The sequence below is a fragment of the Balearica regulorum genome, chromosome 26, assembly GCF_011004875.1.
Source record: "Balearica regulorum gibbericeps isolate bBalReg1 chromosome 26, bBalReg1.pri, whole genome shotgun sequence".
Lineage (NCBI taxonomy): Eukaryota > Metazoa > Chordata > Aves > Gruiformes > Gruidae > Balearica > Balearica regulorum.
The window spans coordinates 1,732,280-1,751,393 of NC_046209.1; the positions used below are offsets into that span (position 1 = coordinate 1,732,280).

A 19,114-nucleotide genomic window follows, 5' to 3' on the forward strand; every position below is an offset into this window, starting at 1 on the left:
AAGTGCAGTGTGAATTCTCAGACATGATCTGTTCCACGCCCTGGGGTGAAATGCAGCTTTGAGAAGGATTTCAGTCTGCATGGTTATACACTTCAGTCTCGGTAGCACACCCAGGCTGTTTAAGACTAGGCAGAGTAATACAAGAAGGATTTCCAGAGCAATGTAAACACAGGTTAAGAATGTGTGGGTATGGCAGTTGAATTCAAGAATAAATTACGTTACTTTTGAGTTATTCCCAGCTTTCAAGACTTCTTTTCCCTAAATCATTGGCTGACCAGTTTGGTTTTTTTTTAATTGAGCGTAACTGAGAACAGGGAGAAAATATTTCAAGAGTTTTGCTTATACAACAGCACTGCGCTGCTCTCAGCCGTTCAGTCAGATGAGACCATGCCATGCTGATATCTTAACTCTGTCCTTTTTGCGGCATTGTTCACAGTAATCATGTCTTCATACGTAGCCAAGAATTGCTGAAGAGGATGGTTTCTCCCAGCTTCCTCGAGCTGTATACGCCAGAAATTTATAACTTTCCAACCTTCCATCAATCCCATGGTCTTTAATTCTGTGTTGTTCTGTAGGCTTCACTCCAGCAGTACCGCAGTAATGCTGGGTCCCCAGCCAACCAGTCTCCCACCTCTCCTGTCTCCAATCAAGGCTTCTCTCCTGGCAGCTCCCCTCAAGTAAGGGACTCTGTGCTTCCACAGGCCTTGCTTCTTGTGTTTGTTTTTAGTTGAGTCTCTCCATTACTGACCCATAGTTGTCTCACTGTAATTGTATGTGCCTCATGCATTACTGATGTCTCACCTTGTTTGCAGTTTCATTCAGTTCCAGAGTTTTTCAATAGCTGGTGAATTGCCTTTTTATTGATCAAAGCTACTATTTGAATGCTATTAATACTCATGGGGGTGTACCGTGGACAGAACCTCCAGGTAGACCCCTTTCAATTAGCAATATCATGTAGGAGCTGACGGATACGGCTGGGAGGGCAGGGCAGAGAAGGGGGGAAACTGAAGTGCCTCCTGCAGCAGGATAACTCCTGGGGCACTAAATATCCGTTGTGTGGCCAAATGCATTTACATCAGGACCTTCTTTTTACATGGGAAAGAAATAAAACACTGGGGAAAATGATCTTAAAATTAGCAATTGTATCTTGTGGCTTGCAAGTAATGGGTTAGTAAACACGCTTTCTTGCATGCTAGCTGGTTTTTCTTCCTGTGTGTGTATATACTCATGCAGCCACATCCTATACGCAAGTTGTGGCTGGGGTTGTGTGTAATGCAATGAAGGGGAATTTTTATCTGCCAGCAGCAAGACAGTTAAAACCAAGGCAGTCTTTGGGGTTGCCCCCATGTAGGGCAGTGAGGGCATTTTCAGTACGGAAATAATCTGATGCTGCTAAACCAGCTCCACGTGGCTGCCCTTTTCCTAAATCCCACCTGTAGAAAGGAGGTGCAGTAAATTCTTACAGAGCATCACAACGGAGTCTGAAAATACATTTTCTGTTTCATCGTTTAACGTTTAAGGCTGTAAGGAGGATCCTTTCTAAATAAGTGCTGCCCCTTCATGGTTCCAAAGCAGAAGCTTCGTCTCTCCTTGCCATTAGCCAGAGACAGGTCACTGGTAAGCTCAGTACTAGATCCGAGTGTCAGGACTGTCTGGATTTTCTTAACCCTTGCTTAATTGCTTCTTAACATCTCTCCCTTCTGCCTGCTTCTGCCAGTTCTGCTGTGTTCTGTGTGTGGCTCAAAGAAAACAAACACTTAGTCCTCCAGGCTGTCATGTAGAGCAAAGCTGTTGCCAGTCTTGCTGCAAATCTCAGGCCCAGTTCTCATTTGGGCAGTGCATCTGATTTTGATTTTTTGCATTGATTTTCTTTCCCCCTTGACTTCTCAGATAACACTTTCCTGGTTTCGTCCACAGCCTTGTTGCCACTGGTCAGTCCAAAGTACTGGAGTGCGGCAAGCACTCGACTCTAATTTTTCCTACTGGGCCTGTTTTATCCTGTAAACTCTTGCTCAGGTTTTGCTGTTTTCAAGTGGGACACCATAACTCCGGGTGAAAGGAAAAGAGTTTATTAATATTGCTTACTTTAGTATTGGCCTCTTAAAAATACCCACATAATTCTTTGCATTTTGCTAAATTAAGAATGAGACAGCTTTCCTGCCTCCATCAATGAACCAAAAAGCTAGTAGTGGCGAGTGAGCAATCTGTGGTGGTGGTCGCAAATATTAAGCATGGAGAGAAGCAATGGGGGAAGAAAAAACAGTTCGGAAGAAAAATTTGGGTCGGTTGTGATTATGAGGGCAGCTCCCAAATAGCAGGATCCGTTAGGCTGTAGGTGATCTGCCGAGAGTCAAGGCAGGCAGGTTCCAACAGCAGAACATGCCTGTTGTGGACCAGTCTGGCACTGCCTGACGAGAGTGGAATAAAGTAGGTGTGACCGGGTAGGCATCCCCCACTTGCTCCTGTTTCTCTGATTAATTTTAGGTTAAATTGTTCTGCAGCGTATCAGTATGATGAGTGACATGCTCTAAAAATAGCAATCTGTGGTTTGATTTTTATCACATAACGGTTCATTCACCAGAAGTTATTTTTCATCTTTCCACATCTCCAAATCTATTTGCTCTTGTGTTTTAGCTGTGGTGTTTGTTATATGAAGGTCTTCCTGTTCAAACATGAATTGAAAAGCTCTGCTTGTAGTTCTCAGCTTTGTGTTTGCATGGCTTTTCATTGACAATGGCTTGTTTATTACTACTTTGCTTTTCTCCTCTAACACCTGGCATACTGCTCCAATTAGATAGAAATCTGCTTTTTTTTTAGTAGAATGGCTGTGTACTGGATAATATGGTATGTATTTTTAGATTAATAATTTAAGCCAGGGGTTTTGTGGCTTGGGTTTGGTTTTTTTTTTTTCTTGCAGTCACCACATCATTAACCCAAGAAGATGTACTGTTGACAAAACAGACCTCATCTAGTGTTTCTGGAGGAGATGGTGTTAGCAAGATGTTTTTTCACAGAGTTGTCGATAAATTATTTTAGGACTGAAGTGTTGAAGTAATGACATTTCCAGTTGATTTCCTTTGGGAGTTTCAGTGCTTACAGATGTAATAACCGGTATACTTCTGAGCTGAGGAATAAATATGGGCTTGTATGTTTTGTTAGGAGTTACAAACATAGACTTGCACAAATAGATTTTGGTCTCCTGTTTATTATTTTTCATCTTGCCCAATCTTTTTAGGATGGGAACAATGCATAGTGGAACGCAAAGATTTTAGGTTTAGTCCTACTTCTGAAAAGCCCCTGTAAAAATGAAGTGTCAGAAGTTAAAAGAAAAAAAAAATCTTGATCCTCTTTGGAGCTCTGGAATGCAATTGTATTTCTAGTGTCGGTCCAAACTGGCTTTGATTCACGTCGAGGATGTGACACCCTGAAGTACAAATTTGTCATTAGAAATTGTTATAAAGCATCACATGGTTCTGAAGCCAGGCCTGCTGCTTAAGATGAGAACAATTTTCCACGATGGAGTTAAGCTTGGCTGGTCCCGATCTGCTTGTTTGGGTTAGCTCTGTGTCCTGACTCCATTAAACCAAAAAGTAACAGGTTGAATAATGTGAAGTTTGAGTAGTTGAGCAAAGTGTGACTGGGCAGCAAGTAAGATACCCAGTGGTTTATAGAAAAGTGTGGGGTTTATTTTAAATTTAAGTAGTGCTTTGCTTTTGTTCTTATCAGTTATAACGTGGCTCTTGCTTGTGATGTTTGATACCTTCCTCGTGGCCCTGTCTCATGCGAGAGAGAGAGCAGCCACTGTCGTTTTGAGGACCGGATGATAAATTGGAAGACTGGTTCCAATTACAACCATTTTCCATTTTTATCTGCTTCTAAGGAGGGCATCAAGTAGGGTGTTAAGCTGCAAAGATGTCATTATTGTTCTGCGCTCCTTGCTGTGACAGATCATAAATGCCCAGGAAAGGGAATCAAGATGTTATTTTTGTCCATAAAACCCTATTCTTGGCTCAGGCTCTATTTAATCAGTCTTGAGGATGAGCTGGGTTCGTTTAGTTAAACCATTTCTTATTGAGAAGTTACCGTTATGATCTTCTCTGACAAAGATTTGGAGGCAGGTGTCTGACTCTGCCAGTATCATGCTTTAAATGCAGCACCGTGGAGGTCCTTGTGTTTCCAGGGCCCTGACGTTATCCAGCAGCGCTGTTCTGCGGCAAATTTCTCTCTCCTCCAAGCGCATTCAAATCGTACCCGTGCCCTCGCATGCAGCGGGTGGGAAGAGCTTTGCGGTGATGCTCAGAGCAGTTCTTGGATCGGACGGGATCTGCTCGGCGAGGAGTTGAGCAGCACACACAGCGTGTGTTGAATTTTCGGCCACCTTCCCCCACGGAGTCTCGTTCTCAGGCTGTGAATTCTTTCCTTGATGCTGCTTTTATCCAAAAATGTCCATATAATGTGATAGCTGAGGATTCTGGCTCAAGGTGCGAAGGTTTTTGTTTGCTTTAAAAAGAATATATGGTTGCTTCTATCCTGATAGTTCCCTCTCATGGACGTTGTGGGCAATTCAGATGATGTGGTTTTTTTAATGCGAGATTTCCATTCTTTTCCTTGCATGCAACCCGCAAAGAAGCTGCGCTGAGATACACTCCTGATGTAGGAGGGAGAATGTTTAGAATGTGATGTTTGCTGAAACTTTAATGTTCACTGTTGTGGACATCATCCTGCGGTTTTGGAGTACCTTAATCTTTGGCTGCGGTCAGTGCTTTTAACCGTGGTATTCTGATACTTCCTGGGCTTTTGCTTAATTTCACATGCTGATTAGGTTTCTAAGGAGAAAATTTGTAGCCTTCCTTTTTAAATGCGTAGATAAAACAGCTGGAAAATGCTATGCAAGGTACTGAAGTTTTTTTCCACGTTTGATACAAACTCTCCATGCAAATTGTCTTTCAGAGACACCATCTTTTAGAGGTGCTCTCTTTGTCAGTATTTTTTTTTTTTTCCAGCTGGAGTATCAGAATTTGTGACAGTTTTAAATAAGAAGTGATCTCTGTGTGATTTCTTTTATATCTGACAATTCTTTGAGACAGTACTGAATAGTATTAAAATATTGACCTCAAATTCTTGGTCACTTTTAGAATAATTGATAAGTGATGGGGAATAACTGATAAATGCTTGTCGTGCTAGAAGGGACAGTAAAATTAGCAAGGCTGAGGAATTCTTCCTGAGATTCTTGCCTTCGAACTGCTGATAAAATGCTTTACCGGGCTTTCTCGTTAACTTTTCTGATCTGCAGCTAAAGTGAAATGACTTTAAAATGTCAGTTTTATTTTGGCATGTTGTTGTCTCGGTGAACCTGGCTGTTCTGTGAACACGAGGTTGCAGAGGTGGTGAGCGAGTCACCATTTAACATGCAGTTTAATTCAGTGTGGGGTTTGTCTTTCACATAAAAAAAACCCAGTAGTTCACAAAAAAGCTAAAGTTGCAGAGTGATTTTTATTTCTCGTGTTACCTAGTGCACTCGTCTGTATGCATAAATCAGAAGTTTTATGTGTTGTACGTCCTCCGTAAGGAAGTTTGTTTGGTTTACTTGACTGTATTTTTGTGCTTACCGAAAGGCAGTGTTACACGGAAGGATTCGCGTGTCGGAGAGAATTACTGAATGTTTTACGAATTTGCTGATGGTTAGTGGTGGTTCATAATAAAGGGTGCTGCTAACTAACTTTGAGAAGAATTGGTCGGAAGGCTCAAGTCACTCGCACGCCGTGGGTACGTCTGTTTGTGAGATTTTTGCACCATAAAGACTCTGTTTTGTTTTCAGCATTCTTCCATTCTGGGGAGTGTATTTGGTGACTCCTATTATGATCAGCAGATGACAGCTAGGCAGGCTAATGCCCTATCCCATCAGGTGAGCAAATTCATCTCAGATTTTCAGCTATATTTCGGCCACTTTCAGCTTAAAATAAATATAGCTCAACTTCTGATTATTTTATGTGAGATCACATTTTGTCCGTATAGTTTTACTTCTGCTATTTTGAGTTTGCAATACTCGGGGATTTCTTCTCTTCTGTTTGTTTTTGTTTTTTTTTTCTTCCCCCTCCACTCTTCCTTCCCCTTCCTCCCTCTTAGCCATTGTAGCAGATGGTTTTAAAGGTGTTCTGCCAAGTTTATTGGATTAAAAATAATGAAAATAAATTTAAAAAAACCCCCACATCTCTGGCCATAGTTGCATTTGGGAAGGATTCACTTGTAGGTGGTAACAATATTTACTCCTGAATTTGGCGAACAGCTCGTGCATGGTACCAAACCTAGCCAGCAGACCCATCCGTGCGTCCCTTAGTTTGGCCAACCAGTGCACGGACTCCTTCCACCGTGAAATCTGCTCCGGTAGCAGGAAAAACAGCGACGGCTTCTGAGAGGCAATGCTCGATGGGCAGATGCCTGAGTTAGTAGCATGAATTATGGGGTTTTTTTACTTTGTTTTAAAGCTACCTTTTCTTTTGTTCTTAATATCGAAAGCAACAATTTTATTTTTGCATCTCCCCTCTCCTCATTCCCCCTTCCTCCCCCCCCCCCGAATTTGGCATTAAACTATTCTGGAAAGTTAAGTGAGAATAGACCACATTTTGATCAACGGAACCTAAAGATGAATTTGTTTGCCTGTCTCTTTCAACATTACTTCCCGTCCTTGAGCTTTGTAAGTTGTTTTGCTGTATTTTCTGATGGTTAGAAGTAATAATTCCTTTGTGCCTTGGTCTTCAGCTTGAACAGTTTAATATGATAGAAAACGCCATTAGTTCCAACAGCCTGTACAGCCCTTGTTCCACCCTTAACTACTCCCAGGCAGCCATGATGGGACTTACCGGCAGTCATGGCAGCTTGCAGGACTCGCAGCAGCTGAATTACTCCAGCCATGGAAACATCCCCAACATCATTCTTACAGGTAAGAAAATCACAAGTAAAACCATCCCGGTGTCGGTGTTTCTACTTTGTGGTGCGATGTTAGAAGTAAGCCAAGGAAGGAAAAGGGTGTTGTTGCCTTTGAAGGTTTTGTTTCACCTTGTGTAGATGTTTGTGTTCCCCCAGTGCTGGGGAGCCTGACGCTCTTGTTAATCCCAGCAAATGGGTAGAGCAGCACCAGCAGCACTAGTTGCCTTACAGACTTTCCCCACCTCTGAATTTACTGGCTCCCCTGTCTCAGCAAGGGAGAAGAGGCGAAAGCTTCCTCTGCTGCTCTGGTCCAGCTTGCCAGCAAAGGATTTTTTAGCGTCACATATGGTAGCGAATCTGGTCACAGTTGGATGTTTGGAAACAATTTGTGCACAGGTCACTGAGAAAACTGTGGTTCAGTCCATATTTCAGCCAAGGACTTGCTGATTAGAGTCACGTAAATTAAGGTGGTTGCTTGTAAACTGAAGGGGGAGAAGAGAGACTGAAGTGACCCCACAAAGGTGTATATATGGATTTTGGTTTGTGTTAGGCTTTGAGGTGCTCTGACAGACATGCAACTCATCCAGCTGGAGATGAGGATAGAAGTTTCCCATCTGAACTTAGTTCCATAAATTACTCCAGAATTTTTGCAAGCTGTTTTCTGACTCATCTGCCTGGCGAATATGTATCTGCTCAGTCCTACTGACATCTTTCTCTTCCTCTTCCCTGCAGTGACAGGAGAGTCTCCTCCCAGCTTATCAAAAGAACTGACCAGCTCTTTGGCAGGAGTGGGAGACGTCAGCTTTGACACGGATTCCCAGTTCCCTCTGGATGAACTCAAAATTGACCCTTTAACCTTGGATGGACTGCACATGCTGAATGACCCAGACATGGTCCTCACTGACCCCGCCACAGAGGACACGTTCAGGATGGACCGGCTGTGAAGCGTTGGACACCAGGAGCGTGGGAGTGACGCTTGTTCCTGGCGCCCAGCCGAACTGGAGGGTCCGATGGGTCAGTCGTGTCAGAACAGGAGCTGCTGAGAGCGGTAGCTCTGTCCTGTACAACGTGTACAATGAGTAAAGCTTGTCGTTCTAAGCTTGCAGCGCTGCAGACCCCTACTCCCTGTCGCGCCGTATTTCACCCCTTTTTCCACTCATTGCCATTAATGAGTAAGGAGTTTCCATCAGCCTTTTCCTCTCCAGAGCCCCCCCTTCCCCCCCACCAAAGCTCCAGCGTTAAGTTGTCGATTTATCCTTTGCACTAGAAAGGGGGCGGTTTGGGGCAGGCGAGGCAGGTTCAGAGCTGAGGGTAAAGAGATTCTTTCTAATGTACCAAACTGTTGGCTGCTGTTTGAGACGGGGAGGGGGGAAGCGCCGATTATGGCTCCCCCTTCCCCCCCCCCTCCACCGATTCGAAAGCAAATCTGTGTTGCCACCCTCTGGGAGGGGCTGGGGGAGCTTCGGCCGTTTTGACTCTGCTTTGTGACAGCTGCTTCGTAGAGTAAAATGCTTCTTCCTTTATGGATCTGCCGTGTTTGTTTTCAGGTTTTGGTTCCTTGACTGTCGTCCTGCACCCACTGCCCCTTCTCGTGCCCCGAGCAAACTCGCCTACTTGGCAAAGCGGAAAAAGCAGCCTGGCAGCCCAATGGCCTTTTGTAGCCAGCTAGTCAAAAAAGGCAACTGTAAACACTATTTTCAAAGCTTTTTTTTTTTTTTTTTAAAAAATATATATGTAATATATATATTTATAAATATATGTATACATATATATAGCATTTCTGAGCACACAAAAAAGTACTATAATTCATTACTTGATTAGCATGGAGGAAGGATCAGAACATTTTAAAGCAGCTGAAAGAATATAGGAGACTAACCTGCAGAGCATGTTTCTAATTTTCCTTTGTGAGAGATTCCTGGGCAACAGGAAGGGCATTTCTATAGCAATGCCTGGCTCAAATCATGATGACTATTTTTTATTTTTTATTCTTATTCATTACTTATTCTGTTACCATTATTTATGATCTTTTTGGTTGTTTTTTTTTTATTTAAGTATTTGGATATTAGGAAAGTAGCTAAACTACATACAGCCAATTGAAGCACTCTACATAATACTTGTACAGTACATCTTTTTTGTGTTTTTATTCCAGAAATATATTATATATATTATATATATAGGTATTTTTAACTAACTGGAATTTTAAACAGATGTTGAGCGGAAGTAAGGAAGCCTAAGGCAAGTCTAGATGTTTTCCTTTTATATAAGTCAAAATAGGGTGGCAGGAACTTAGATATTCCTTCTTTCACCCTGGGGAAAAAAAATAGCTTGCTCCAGTGAATAGCACTGTACCCTCAAAAATGTTGAGATTCTGTTAAATTTATAATAGACTATTTCTGTTAGTCCTTGTTAATATTCTGTGCTGCAGTATAACGGACCAGTGAATGACACTTTATCAATGGCAAATTAAAAACCAACCCAACCCCAAACCGCAGACCGCCCGTTGACTCCAAATGGGTGATGTCACCTACGTGTCATGGCTGGATTGATGATGATTCCCAGATCTCTGGACTTGGGACTCTTCCCAAATTTAAAAAGGCGTTTAAAGTTCGATCAAGAGCCCAACGGGCTTATCGTTAAACCGCTGCCTTCGTTACACTATAGTCTGCACAGTAACAGAACCTAGAAGTACCTGACCCTTCTCTTCAGTAGAAGTTACGAATTAATGTTTGAGTCTTATTAACAAATTAAAAGCGACGTTGCGCTTAACAGCCTGAACGTGAGCTGAACCACTACCTGCTAGAGGAAAGCATTTCCATGCGGTGGGGGTTGAACATCCACACCTATTTTTGTTCAGTAGAGCCTCAATAAAAGAGCCGGTTGAGTTTTCATTTCAAGATGAGTTGTGTTTTGTTGATCCCCCCCCCGGCATGGTAGTTCCACGTCTGCTCTTTTGACTTGGTCTGCATCAGCTGGATTTCTTTTTTCTCTAAAAACGTGTCTGTTCTTTCTCAGATGTCATGACTTTCAACCAAACCCAAATCCAACCTTCAGCACTTCTTCCTGTCCTGTTCCCCTCGAAAAAAAAATTTTTTTTTTTCCTTTTTCCTTGCTGTTTTCAGCAAGTGGTGATGAAGGTCGGCAGAGGAGCTGGCCTGCTCTTAATGAGTTATACTAGGTTTCTGTGTGCTTCCAGAAATCGGTGGGACGCCGTCCTGGGACTCGTGCAAAAACTGCTGAGCAGAATCGTTGTTGGGATCTCTCTAACCTGGGTGCGTGTTTGCTCACATTTGTGCCATTCATTGACCATTTGCACTAAAAAATGTTGGTTTTTTTTCTTTCAATCTCTTAGCTTGCGTGTGTCTTTTTTGTTCCTTCCCACGCAACTGAAAGGTTATCCTGCATCTTTCTTTGTGTGTGTCAGGATTTAAGCCTGGTAGTACGTGTTAACTTCTGGTGTCTGCTTATTTCAGATTGCTAATGCTTTTTCAATTTAAGGAGGGAAGAAACCCAAAACAACAAAGGTAGCTTCAGACAGGAGGATACCCTAAAAGAACGGGAGTAATTTGGGCATAGGGGACTCGGTTCCTTTGCTTTGAAACAGCCACAGGTACAGTGTGAGTCGAATACGCTTCTTGCAGTTCACGTAGTTCCTTGATGGGATTTCTGTCTGTATTGCGCTCTTGTTCAATGTGTAAATTCTTGTTTGTGATTTATTTTTTTAAAACCAGAGTCACTTCCGAATGCAGCATCCAAGTAGGAGATGAGATTCCTCACTGGAGACTTTTACAGGGAGCTGTTGCTAAATGCTACCTTCTAATTTTTTTTAAACTACATGTGTATATAAGAGATCTTGTTTATTAGACTTGTAAGTAGACATTTAAAATGGCCTTAATTTAAGAAATAACACGTCTGGATGCAACTGTCAAAATTAGGGACCATCTAGTTGAGAGATATCCAGGTTTTGTTCCTTTTGTGCGGGGCAAATGGAGAAGGGTGCTTTGGGAGTAGGAAGGAGGCGGATGAAGTCATCGTGGGAAGCAGATGACGGCTCTGGATGACAAGATGTGCTTCATCTCGTAAGCCCCGGTAGCGGGCAGGCAAAAGCTGCTTTTACTCCCGACCCTTTGAGAACTGGAGCAGTTATTTCAACAGCTCTTGCATTTTGCTTCCCGGGGGGCTGGTTTCTTGACAGCATCATGTAGGAGCTGCACAGTGAGAGGGATTTTTTTTCTCCCCCTCTCCCCTTAAAATTTATGTTTTTGTAACGTGTGTGCATAAGGCTGATTTTTAACGCAAAACCAATCTAGTAAGTTGTCAGATGTAAGCGTGGAGCGGTTCCCCAGTGTTTTTGGAACAAGTAATCTGATTTCATTTGACAATCTAGTAGCGTTTTCATTTTAAATTGTGCACGGAAGGGCGAGAGCTGTCTGGAGCGGCTGGCCCTTCCTGTCCAGGGATGGACGAGGATGGGAAGAAAAAAGATCACTAAAAAGAACCCCACAAAACCCAACCAGAAGTAGTATTATTTATAACTTTTTCAGTTCAATGATGTTGAAACTGTCTGGTGTCTCAAAGGGTTACTGTCCAAACATACCTGCTGAGTGAACCCTACCCCTCCCTACATGTGGGGGTTTTTATATATATATATATTAAAAAAAAAAAGTTCCCAAGCGAGACTGTTGCATCTGCCAATACAATGGGGAAATAATAGGAATAAACCTTCAGTCTGTAAAATACTGTGATTTTTCAAAAACAAACCAGAACTCCGCTGTTGGTTGCAGCGCAGGCAGGCGGGAGGGGGGAGGCTCTTGTCATTGTACATAGTCTGCTGCATCCTCGGTCAAACGAACCCGCACGGGCCGAGTTCCGGTCCCTCTGCCGCATGCGTGACTGACCGCGGCAGCACCGAACCTGCTTCTGCATGTCAGTGAACACTTCGCCAGCGGTTTGTAACTGTGCAAAACCTTCCCTGTACAGAGAACCTTTGGGTTGTTTTTTTCCTTTTTATTTTTTCTTTTTTTTTTAAAAGAGGGGAAAAGGTTTCCAGAAAGAGGCTGCAAATTAATTTAAGAAATTGTTACTTATTTGTACATTTTACTACCTTATTTTAAGTTTAATTGGGTTTTTTTTGACAAGTGTGCCTGAGAAAAACACCGGTGCGAACCCGTGCGACAAGAACGCTTATGGATGAAAAGAAAGAGCTGCCCTCTGAGTTTGCGTAAAAGCAGCATCCAATAACTGACAGAATCACTTAAACTTCCCTCAAAAATAAGGTCTTGACTGTGCTTGTTTGTAAAAGCTTGGATTTCTGTAGAATTAATAATTAAGGCTTGAGATCTGTCCCTTAACGAGCATGGTACTCACCCTGGAAACCCCCTCTGTACAAGAAGGAAGAGGAAAGCCCCCTCGTCGTCCCGTAGGTTCCAATGTACGCTGTGCTTTCGGGGAAAAAAAAAAAAAGGCAAAAAAAAAAAAAGCGTTTATTCCTCTGAAAAATGGAACCCCTGTCACTGTGATGGCAATGTGAAAGCGCAGGTAGCGTTTGTTACATGTGTCTGTTCTTTTTAAAAAACAAAAAAGCTAAAAAAAAACAAACCACCAAACCAATTTGTAGTGTTCCTGTTCTTTGTATTTTTAGTTGCATATTATTTATACTGTGCAGTGTAGGCATGGATTGCATGTCAGTTTTCTATGCGGGCACCATGATGACATTATAACTGTGTATTATAAATCATTTTTACCTTTTTAAACCGAATCATTGTGTGGAATTTCTATACTGCAAAACAAAACACTACATTACGTACTATCTTCATTTGTGTTATTTATTTTATTATTTTGTTGGGGGGGAGGGGGGTGGTTTTACCTGTGGTGTATATTGCCTTATGTGGGCTTGACCAATTTTATCAAAATAAAGGCCTAAAGGGGTAAAATACGTTTACTGTTTTCTTCAGTAAATTGACCCGTGGCTGCCGCAGAGGCAGCTGGGGAAAAACTCTGCAGTAGAAAGCGTGAAGGGAAGCAAATCCGTAGCGTAGAGGATCTGTGCAGAAGGAAAACACGGCTGTGTAATTAATACATTACCTACAGGTAGGGAGGAGCTCGTCTGAGAGTGGTTTGAGTCTTACGTGGCAACCTGACGTCGGTAATTGCGTAGCGAGTCTGAGGAGCCTTGTCTGACCCTTGTGTGTCCCGATTTCCGTTAAACTTGACGCGGTCGCCGTCTTTCGGACCGGCTGTGAAAATTTCTTCTCACGCGACCTTACCCCAGACTCGTCCTGCAGTTCTGATCCTAACGTTGCCCACACAGCAGCGCAGGTGCATTTAGAAGACCCCGCTGCTCTTTATCTGTCGCAGGTTTTCTGCTTTGGAAACAGGAAGCGTCAGTCCGAGCGCTGCAGGTTTCTGAAGGTAACGAGGCCAAAGAGAAAAGAGCAAGAACGGGCGCCTGCACTCCTTTCCTCCGGTTCAGATGCCACGCGGCCACCGAGGCCCTGCCTGGGGGAACGTCCCTGGCGCCGCGATTCTGGTTGTCCCGGGTGGTTTGAGTTCCCACCTGCAGTTTGGTGCTCAGAGCAGGTGCGGATCCTTCCCCCCTCGGGTTTCGAATAGAGCGAACCTGTTCTGCCTCCCTGGTTTTTGTCTGGGAACAGCGTCGCGGTGACGCGCTTCGCACATGTCGGTGCGGGACCGTAGGGCCGCGCTGGCGGCGGGTGCCGTGTGTCGGTGGGGAGAAGCGGGGGGCTCTGGCGGTTGGGTTCTGGGAAGGACGGTGCCGTCGCATCGGCAGTGGGGCAGCAGCTTTTCCTCCCCGCTTGGATTCCGACCCCGGCTGCCTCCTCATAACCAGCTCAACCTGCCGCTGCTTTAAGGTCGCATGTGTCGTAACTCAGCAGTGAGCAGGGAAATGCCAAAATAACACTTGTTTTCGTTTATCTTTGTTCTTTTTACTTTAAATTTGGCTGTTAAGTAGCTACAGGAGAATAAAGCAAATGCTACGTGTTGAATTTTCTGACGTACATTTTCTGCTTGCTGGAGAATCACAGTGATCTCATGTTGGTGTTTTCTGGTGTGTACAAAGGTTCTGTTTTGTTGATTGTGTTTCAGTTTAGTATATTGGTTCAGCTTCAAGGCAACATAATTCGGAGCAGAAAACCCACATGGCAGAAACACTTTTTTTTTTTTTCTTTTTTTTTTTTTTTTTTTTTTGAGACAAAGGGAAAACCGCTGACAGTTGTCGACGTTTGCTGTCACCGTAGGCCTCGTGGACCTTGGTAGCAGATTACCAAGAGCGGTTCGGCTGTCAGTAGCTGGTGGCTGTTAATTTGTTCAGGGAAGAGCGGTAAACCTACCAGCAGAAAAACTACTCATAGGATTTGTGGGAGCCGCATATGGGACTGCACAGGATTAGGGATAAATTGCATTTTCTTGCCAACCTTGTCCCTTTGGTTTTTAGGAAACCGGGATCTGCCATTGCAGGCGGGCACGTGGTGCAGAGGTGTGGTTTGGAATGAAGACGTGCTGATGTTTAATTTGTCGCTGGCTCCACTCTCCTTTTATTGAGCTTGAAACTCAAAATAACTTGAGCGGTCGGTCTGCTTAGCGGGGACGTTAATGACCCGTTTCCACCGGCTGCACTGCAAACCAACCGTTCTGTCTGTCTGCAGAAGGGACGGCGTTTCCCGAGCTGCTGTAAGGATTCCTCCTCTTCAACAGATCGATTTTCGATACGGACGGTGCTTTTCCTGTGTTAGTGTAAACCTGAGCTTGAGGTTTGCTTTAATTGCAGTTTTAGTAAGACCTGAGCTACCTTTGGACTAGCGTGCTGGTAACGGTGTGGTAGAAACTTCCCAAGGAGGGAACTTAATCTGGGTTAGGGCTGGGAGCTCAGGCAGCCCTGCCCTGGCTTTGAGTGACCAGGCGTCTTTGCGTTAGCACGGCTTCTGTCGGTCTTAAAATCGTTGGGTTTTAATCTACGTTGGATCGAGTTCTTGGTTTATAGTATTTTTCTTCGTTTTGTGCAGTGGATGAGTCAGAACGAAGCGGGCTTCGTTACGCTGGGAACCGGTGGGTGTTGAACACGCTGGCAGACGGCAGTTGCTGTCTGATGGTATTTGACTCTTCTGCTCAATGTTTTCAAAACCCCGAGAGGCCGAGGGACACACGCACAGTTAAACAATGCGAATGCACCTTGATTTCATCTCCCGGGCTGCCTTAGACATGAGAGAATCCTTCGATAAATAAATCTCGCTTTTGTCATTTGCAGGGGGCTGAACCTTCTGCAAGAGCAGAACTGCTCACGTATGTTAAATGTCTCCGGAGCCGGTGTTTACCGCTTTCCTTGGGAGATGCTGCCGGGATTGATCCGTGTTGCGGCGCGTTGAGGCTGCTGGTCTCTGGTTCTCTGGTGGAACCGCTGCATGACAGCACATAGCTGGGATGTAAATTTGCCAGGCTATAAGCTCTGATTCATTCCAGTTTTCTGTAGTGAATATGGTTACAACCTCCTGCAGAGAAAGGTTTAACGTCTGTCGAAGGGCGCCCTGTGCTGCAAGTAAGCCGAGAGGTTTTTTAATTGCGGTTGAGATTTTTAACTAGGAAAATGCAGAGTTACAGGGAAATGTGTATTCTCCCCCAGGAGCGTTATTGTCTACCAGATGCAAATTTTGCGAAATCTTTAAGGATTAGCGTGACACCTGTGCAGATTCATCCGCCTTTTGGTTCTTCAGCGTGCAATAGGAGTTTTCCCCTCAATAAGCTTCAGTTGTCAGAACTGAGTTAACGGTGAAGGGAAGCCTTGGGTGAGGCCTCAGCTGGTGGTAAGAGGTTTATGTTTGTAGTGAATCTCGAGTAAATCGGTGAAAGCAGGGCAGGGCTTTGGGTGCGGAGGCGGTTGTCTGGGATCCTCTAAAGAGCAAAGTACGAGGTGATGTCCCAGGAGAGCGCCGCGTGCGCTGTGGGCTCTCAGGAGAGACTTCTGCTCGTGCCGTGTCTCACTCGGCCTCGGAGCTGCTGTATCTGTGCAGTGAAATGTAAAGTTCATTTCTATGGATTATTCCATCCAGCTTTTCTATACCGTGGTTGAGGAAAAAAAGGGATGAAAGGTCTCCATTTATAAATCTAATTTAAGAACTGGTTCCTGCAACTGGAATAGTGGAGTTGTCAGCATTTCCTTCAGAAATTCTACAGGCTTAAACTTGCTCATAGAAACAGAGTTGAATTATACCATGCGAAGGGCTGTTTTTTAATTCAACAAAATCTGCTCTGGCTGTTTGTCCAGACAGAAAAGTGAGCGGTTCTCCAATACCCGTGCTAATGTCTCATGTCACGAGTCTCTGTTTGAAAGGAAAAGGTGAAACTCGGCTTAGGTTGGGAATTTCTAAGAATTAAAGATCGAGACGATAAATAGGTAAAGCTTCCGTTCTTGCAGGGTAGATGGTGAATATAAAAGTTATAATATTTATGGGGCAAAATGTTGGGGGGGGTATAGGGCTTGCTTAAACAAAACGTTCTTACTGGATCCTGAATATTCATGGCATGAGCGTCGACACAGTCGGAAGGTAACTGTGTGTATAAATGTACCACATACGTGTCCGCCGGTCTTCAGTCAGCATTATACAGCGTAGTAATTAAAATGTTGTATTTCAGTCAGCTGTTAACTAATAAGACAGTAGATATTGAGGTTTGATTTTGGGGAGGAATTAGAACTTTTAGATACTTTTTCTTCTGACCCTAACGGAGCCCCCACCTGTGGAAGGATTCCTTGTAGAAGTGGTGGAAGTTATTAGTATTAGTAGTCATGAAGGGAAAGTTTGATTTTAATAAAACTAAATACAGCTGCTTTTGGCAGCTTCTCTCTCAGACTGGCAGCTAAAAACAACTTTACGTAGTTCATTGAGCTTGGGGAAAAATGTCAGATTTATGCATTTTCAGAGACAGTATAATACACTGTTCTTTACAAGCTAAACTTTTTCTATTAAACTAATTTGTGGATTATTTCACTGATATATGCAATCCTATATTCAGCTACAGCGTTGGTGGCACAGGAACTCTGGAAAAGTTGTCCCTGCGACATAAAAGTTTTATTTATTGTGTTTTTCTATAGGTAAAGTGGAAAACTGAAGTTGGCTTTAAGTGTTTGCAATCTGAGAAATGATGTGAAAAAGCAGCTCAACTCAATGTACATTCTTTTCGATCTTTTCTTTTTTGTGTGAAGGCTTTTGTCTTTGTATCTTTGCATTATTTGTAAATGAAATGTAATAAAAGTTCAAATGTTTTTGTCTCTGGCTGCTTAGCTTTTTCTTAGTTTCGTTTGTTTGTTTGCTTTTCGACCAAGGGTTTTCTGTGTTGAAATACTGGTGTTTTCAGCGCTCGTGTTTATAAAAACAAAAAGAGCTAAATCAAATTATTTTGGCTAGCTGGCTTCTTACAGCTATGAAAACTGAACTCTTACTCTTCAAGAGGAAACTGCAGACTAATCTCAAATGCAAAGCATTGTGCTGAATCTTGAAATGAAGACCATCTCCAGAAGCAGCCCCTGAGCTCTGAGGTCTCCTGGTGATGGTGTGGTGACGTGTCTCTGCTTTTCTCCAGTCAGAACCTCCGTCCTGTTTCTGGACTGCGGCAGAGCTCTGGGGCTTTCGGGGTAAGGAGAGTCTGTCTGTCTGAGTTGTTGGAGTGTTGAAAGAGAAAATGAGTGTGTAAATGTCGGGACTTGCCTGGTGAGGTTGTCATACGTGCTTGCTTCAACAACTGGGTGGAGCTTTTGGCACAGTAAATCTTGACATTAGGTTGGTCGTCGAGGTAAGTGGAGCCAGGGAGGAAAAATGTTTTACGGTACGAAGGCAGCTGGGACAGGAGGGCCAACCCCCTCGGCTTGAGCAGTTGTTTCATTGCTCTTTTGAATGGCATTCTTTTTTTTCTGATAGTTTTATACTTGTCTATGGGAAAGCTTCATCTGCAATTGGTATTCTGACCTGAGGGATGGGGTGCTGGGGGGAAAGCTGTCTTTCTGCTGGAATATTTTGGGGGAAGCATAGCTAAGTGGGTCCGCAGCAAGGCCAAGTGAGTGCACCTGACTTTTCGGTGACCAGCGTAAAGTGAAAGGTGGTTCATTTCTGCTCTCAGCTTGGGAATGCTCCGTCTCTGGCCATATCCGCTCTGGAATCAGTTTCTTAGAAGCTATATAACGTCCCTTCACCACATAAAGCCATTTTGTGTAGCTGTTGTACTCGGGACTACCTCATCTGTTGGGGAAAGATAGAATGGCGAATGGAGATGTTCTCTCTGTGCTGCGATCAGCAAACGAACCATCTCTAAACATGCCCGTTAGCAAAACGAGTGTTCTCTTGGCAGAGCTCTGCTTATGCTGTTGCCTCTGGAACATGAAATTCAAATGCGCGTAGTTGTGGAGACCCATGCTTGGTAAAGTGCAGCGTTTGCCGTCAGCTTTCCAGGAGGAGAGGGGAAGCTGTGTTCACACCTTGCTTGTTTGGTAACGGTGAACAGAAGCAGCATATCCAGTGTATGGTCTGTAGCATACGGCCTCATTCTGGAGTGGAACTCCAAACTAGCTTGCAAAGCTGCACAGCTCAGGATTCGCCAGGAACTGCCTTTCTGACGAAACCATGAGCAAGTCTCCTGAAACCACGAGCAAGTTTCAGTATAATTAACGTGAACTGCTTACCTGAAGCATCTTGCAAAATCTGGCTTTTATTGCCTCTTTAGGCAGACTGGCATGCTGCTAGGTTATCGTTTACCTGGGAAAGACTGGGCATTACAGGGGTGCAGGGTTTCAGACTTTCCAGATTACTGACTATGGAGGCCCTTTGTGAGTGGCCGCTGTTCCCAGCTCAGGTGAGCACCTCTGATACCGCCAGCTTCAGTTTTCACAGTTCCCCGACTGTCCGTGGGGGTCCTGGCATGGTGTCATAAGACAAATCAAGCTCAAAGCCTTCATTTATCGTTCTAAAATGAACTGCTGCTTACAGGAACCAGGTAGGACAGTCTAACTAGAGGAAGGTTCTTGAATGAAAAACTGGCCCTGTGCATTTGTACCACTAACAAAATTAGGAATTCAGCTGAGGGCTCTCTAGCAGTGCTATTGCTTTCAGCTTTTGAGGGTTTCTCTGTTACACATTTGTATTGGAAAAGTTTCAGAAGAGGAAAAAGCAACATGCACAAGACCATG

The 19,114-nt window shown here is 43.8% G+C and overlaps 1 protein-coding gene across 4 annotated transcripts in view; it reads left to right on the forward strand.

Annotated features, from left to right (window-relative positions):
* The window catches only part of CRTC1 (CREB regulated transcription coactivator 1), a 51,330-nt gene extending 34,120 nt beyond the window's left edge, over positions 1-17,210 (forward strand). Inside the window, exons 11-14 of one of the 4 annotated variants that reach the window (XM_075736330.1) lie at positions 576-677; positions 5,819-5,905; positions 6,760-6,940; positions 7,660-17,210. In XM_075736330.1, the coding sequence (XP_075592445.1) occupies positions 576-677; positions 5,819-5,905; positions 6,760-6,940; positions 7,660-7,871 (582 nt within the window). In that variant the 3' untranslated portion in view covers positions 7,872-17,210. The remainder of the gene's footprint in view (positions 1-575; positions 678-5,818; positions 5,906-6,759; positions 6,941-7,659) is intronic. The other 3 variants (XM_075736331.1, XM_075736333.1, XM_075736332.1) reach the window with 3 other exon arrangements.
* Positions 17,211-19,114: the final 1,904 nt, after the last annotated feature.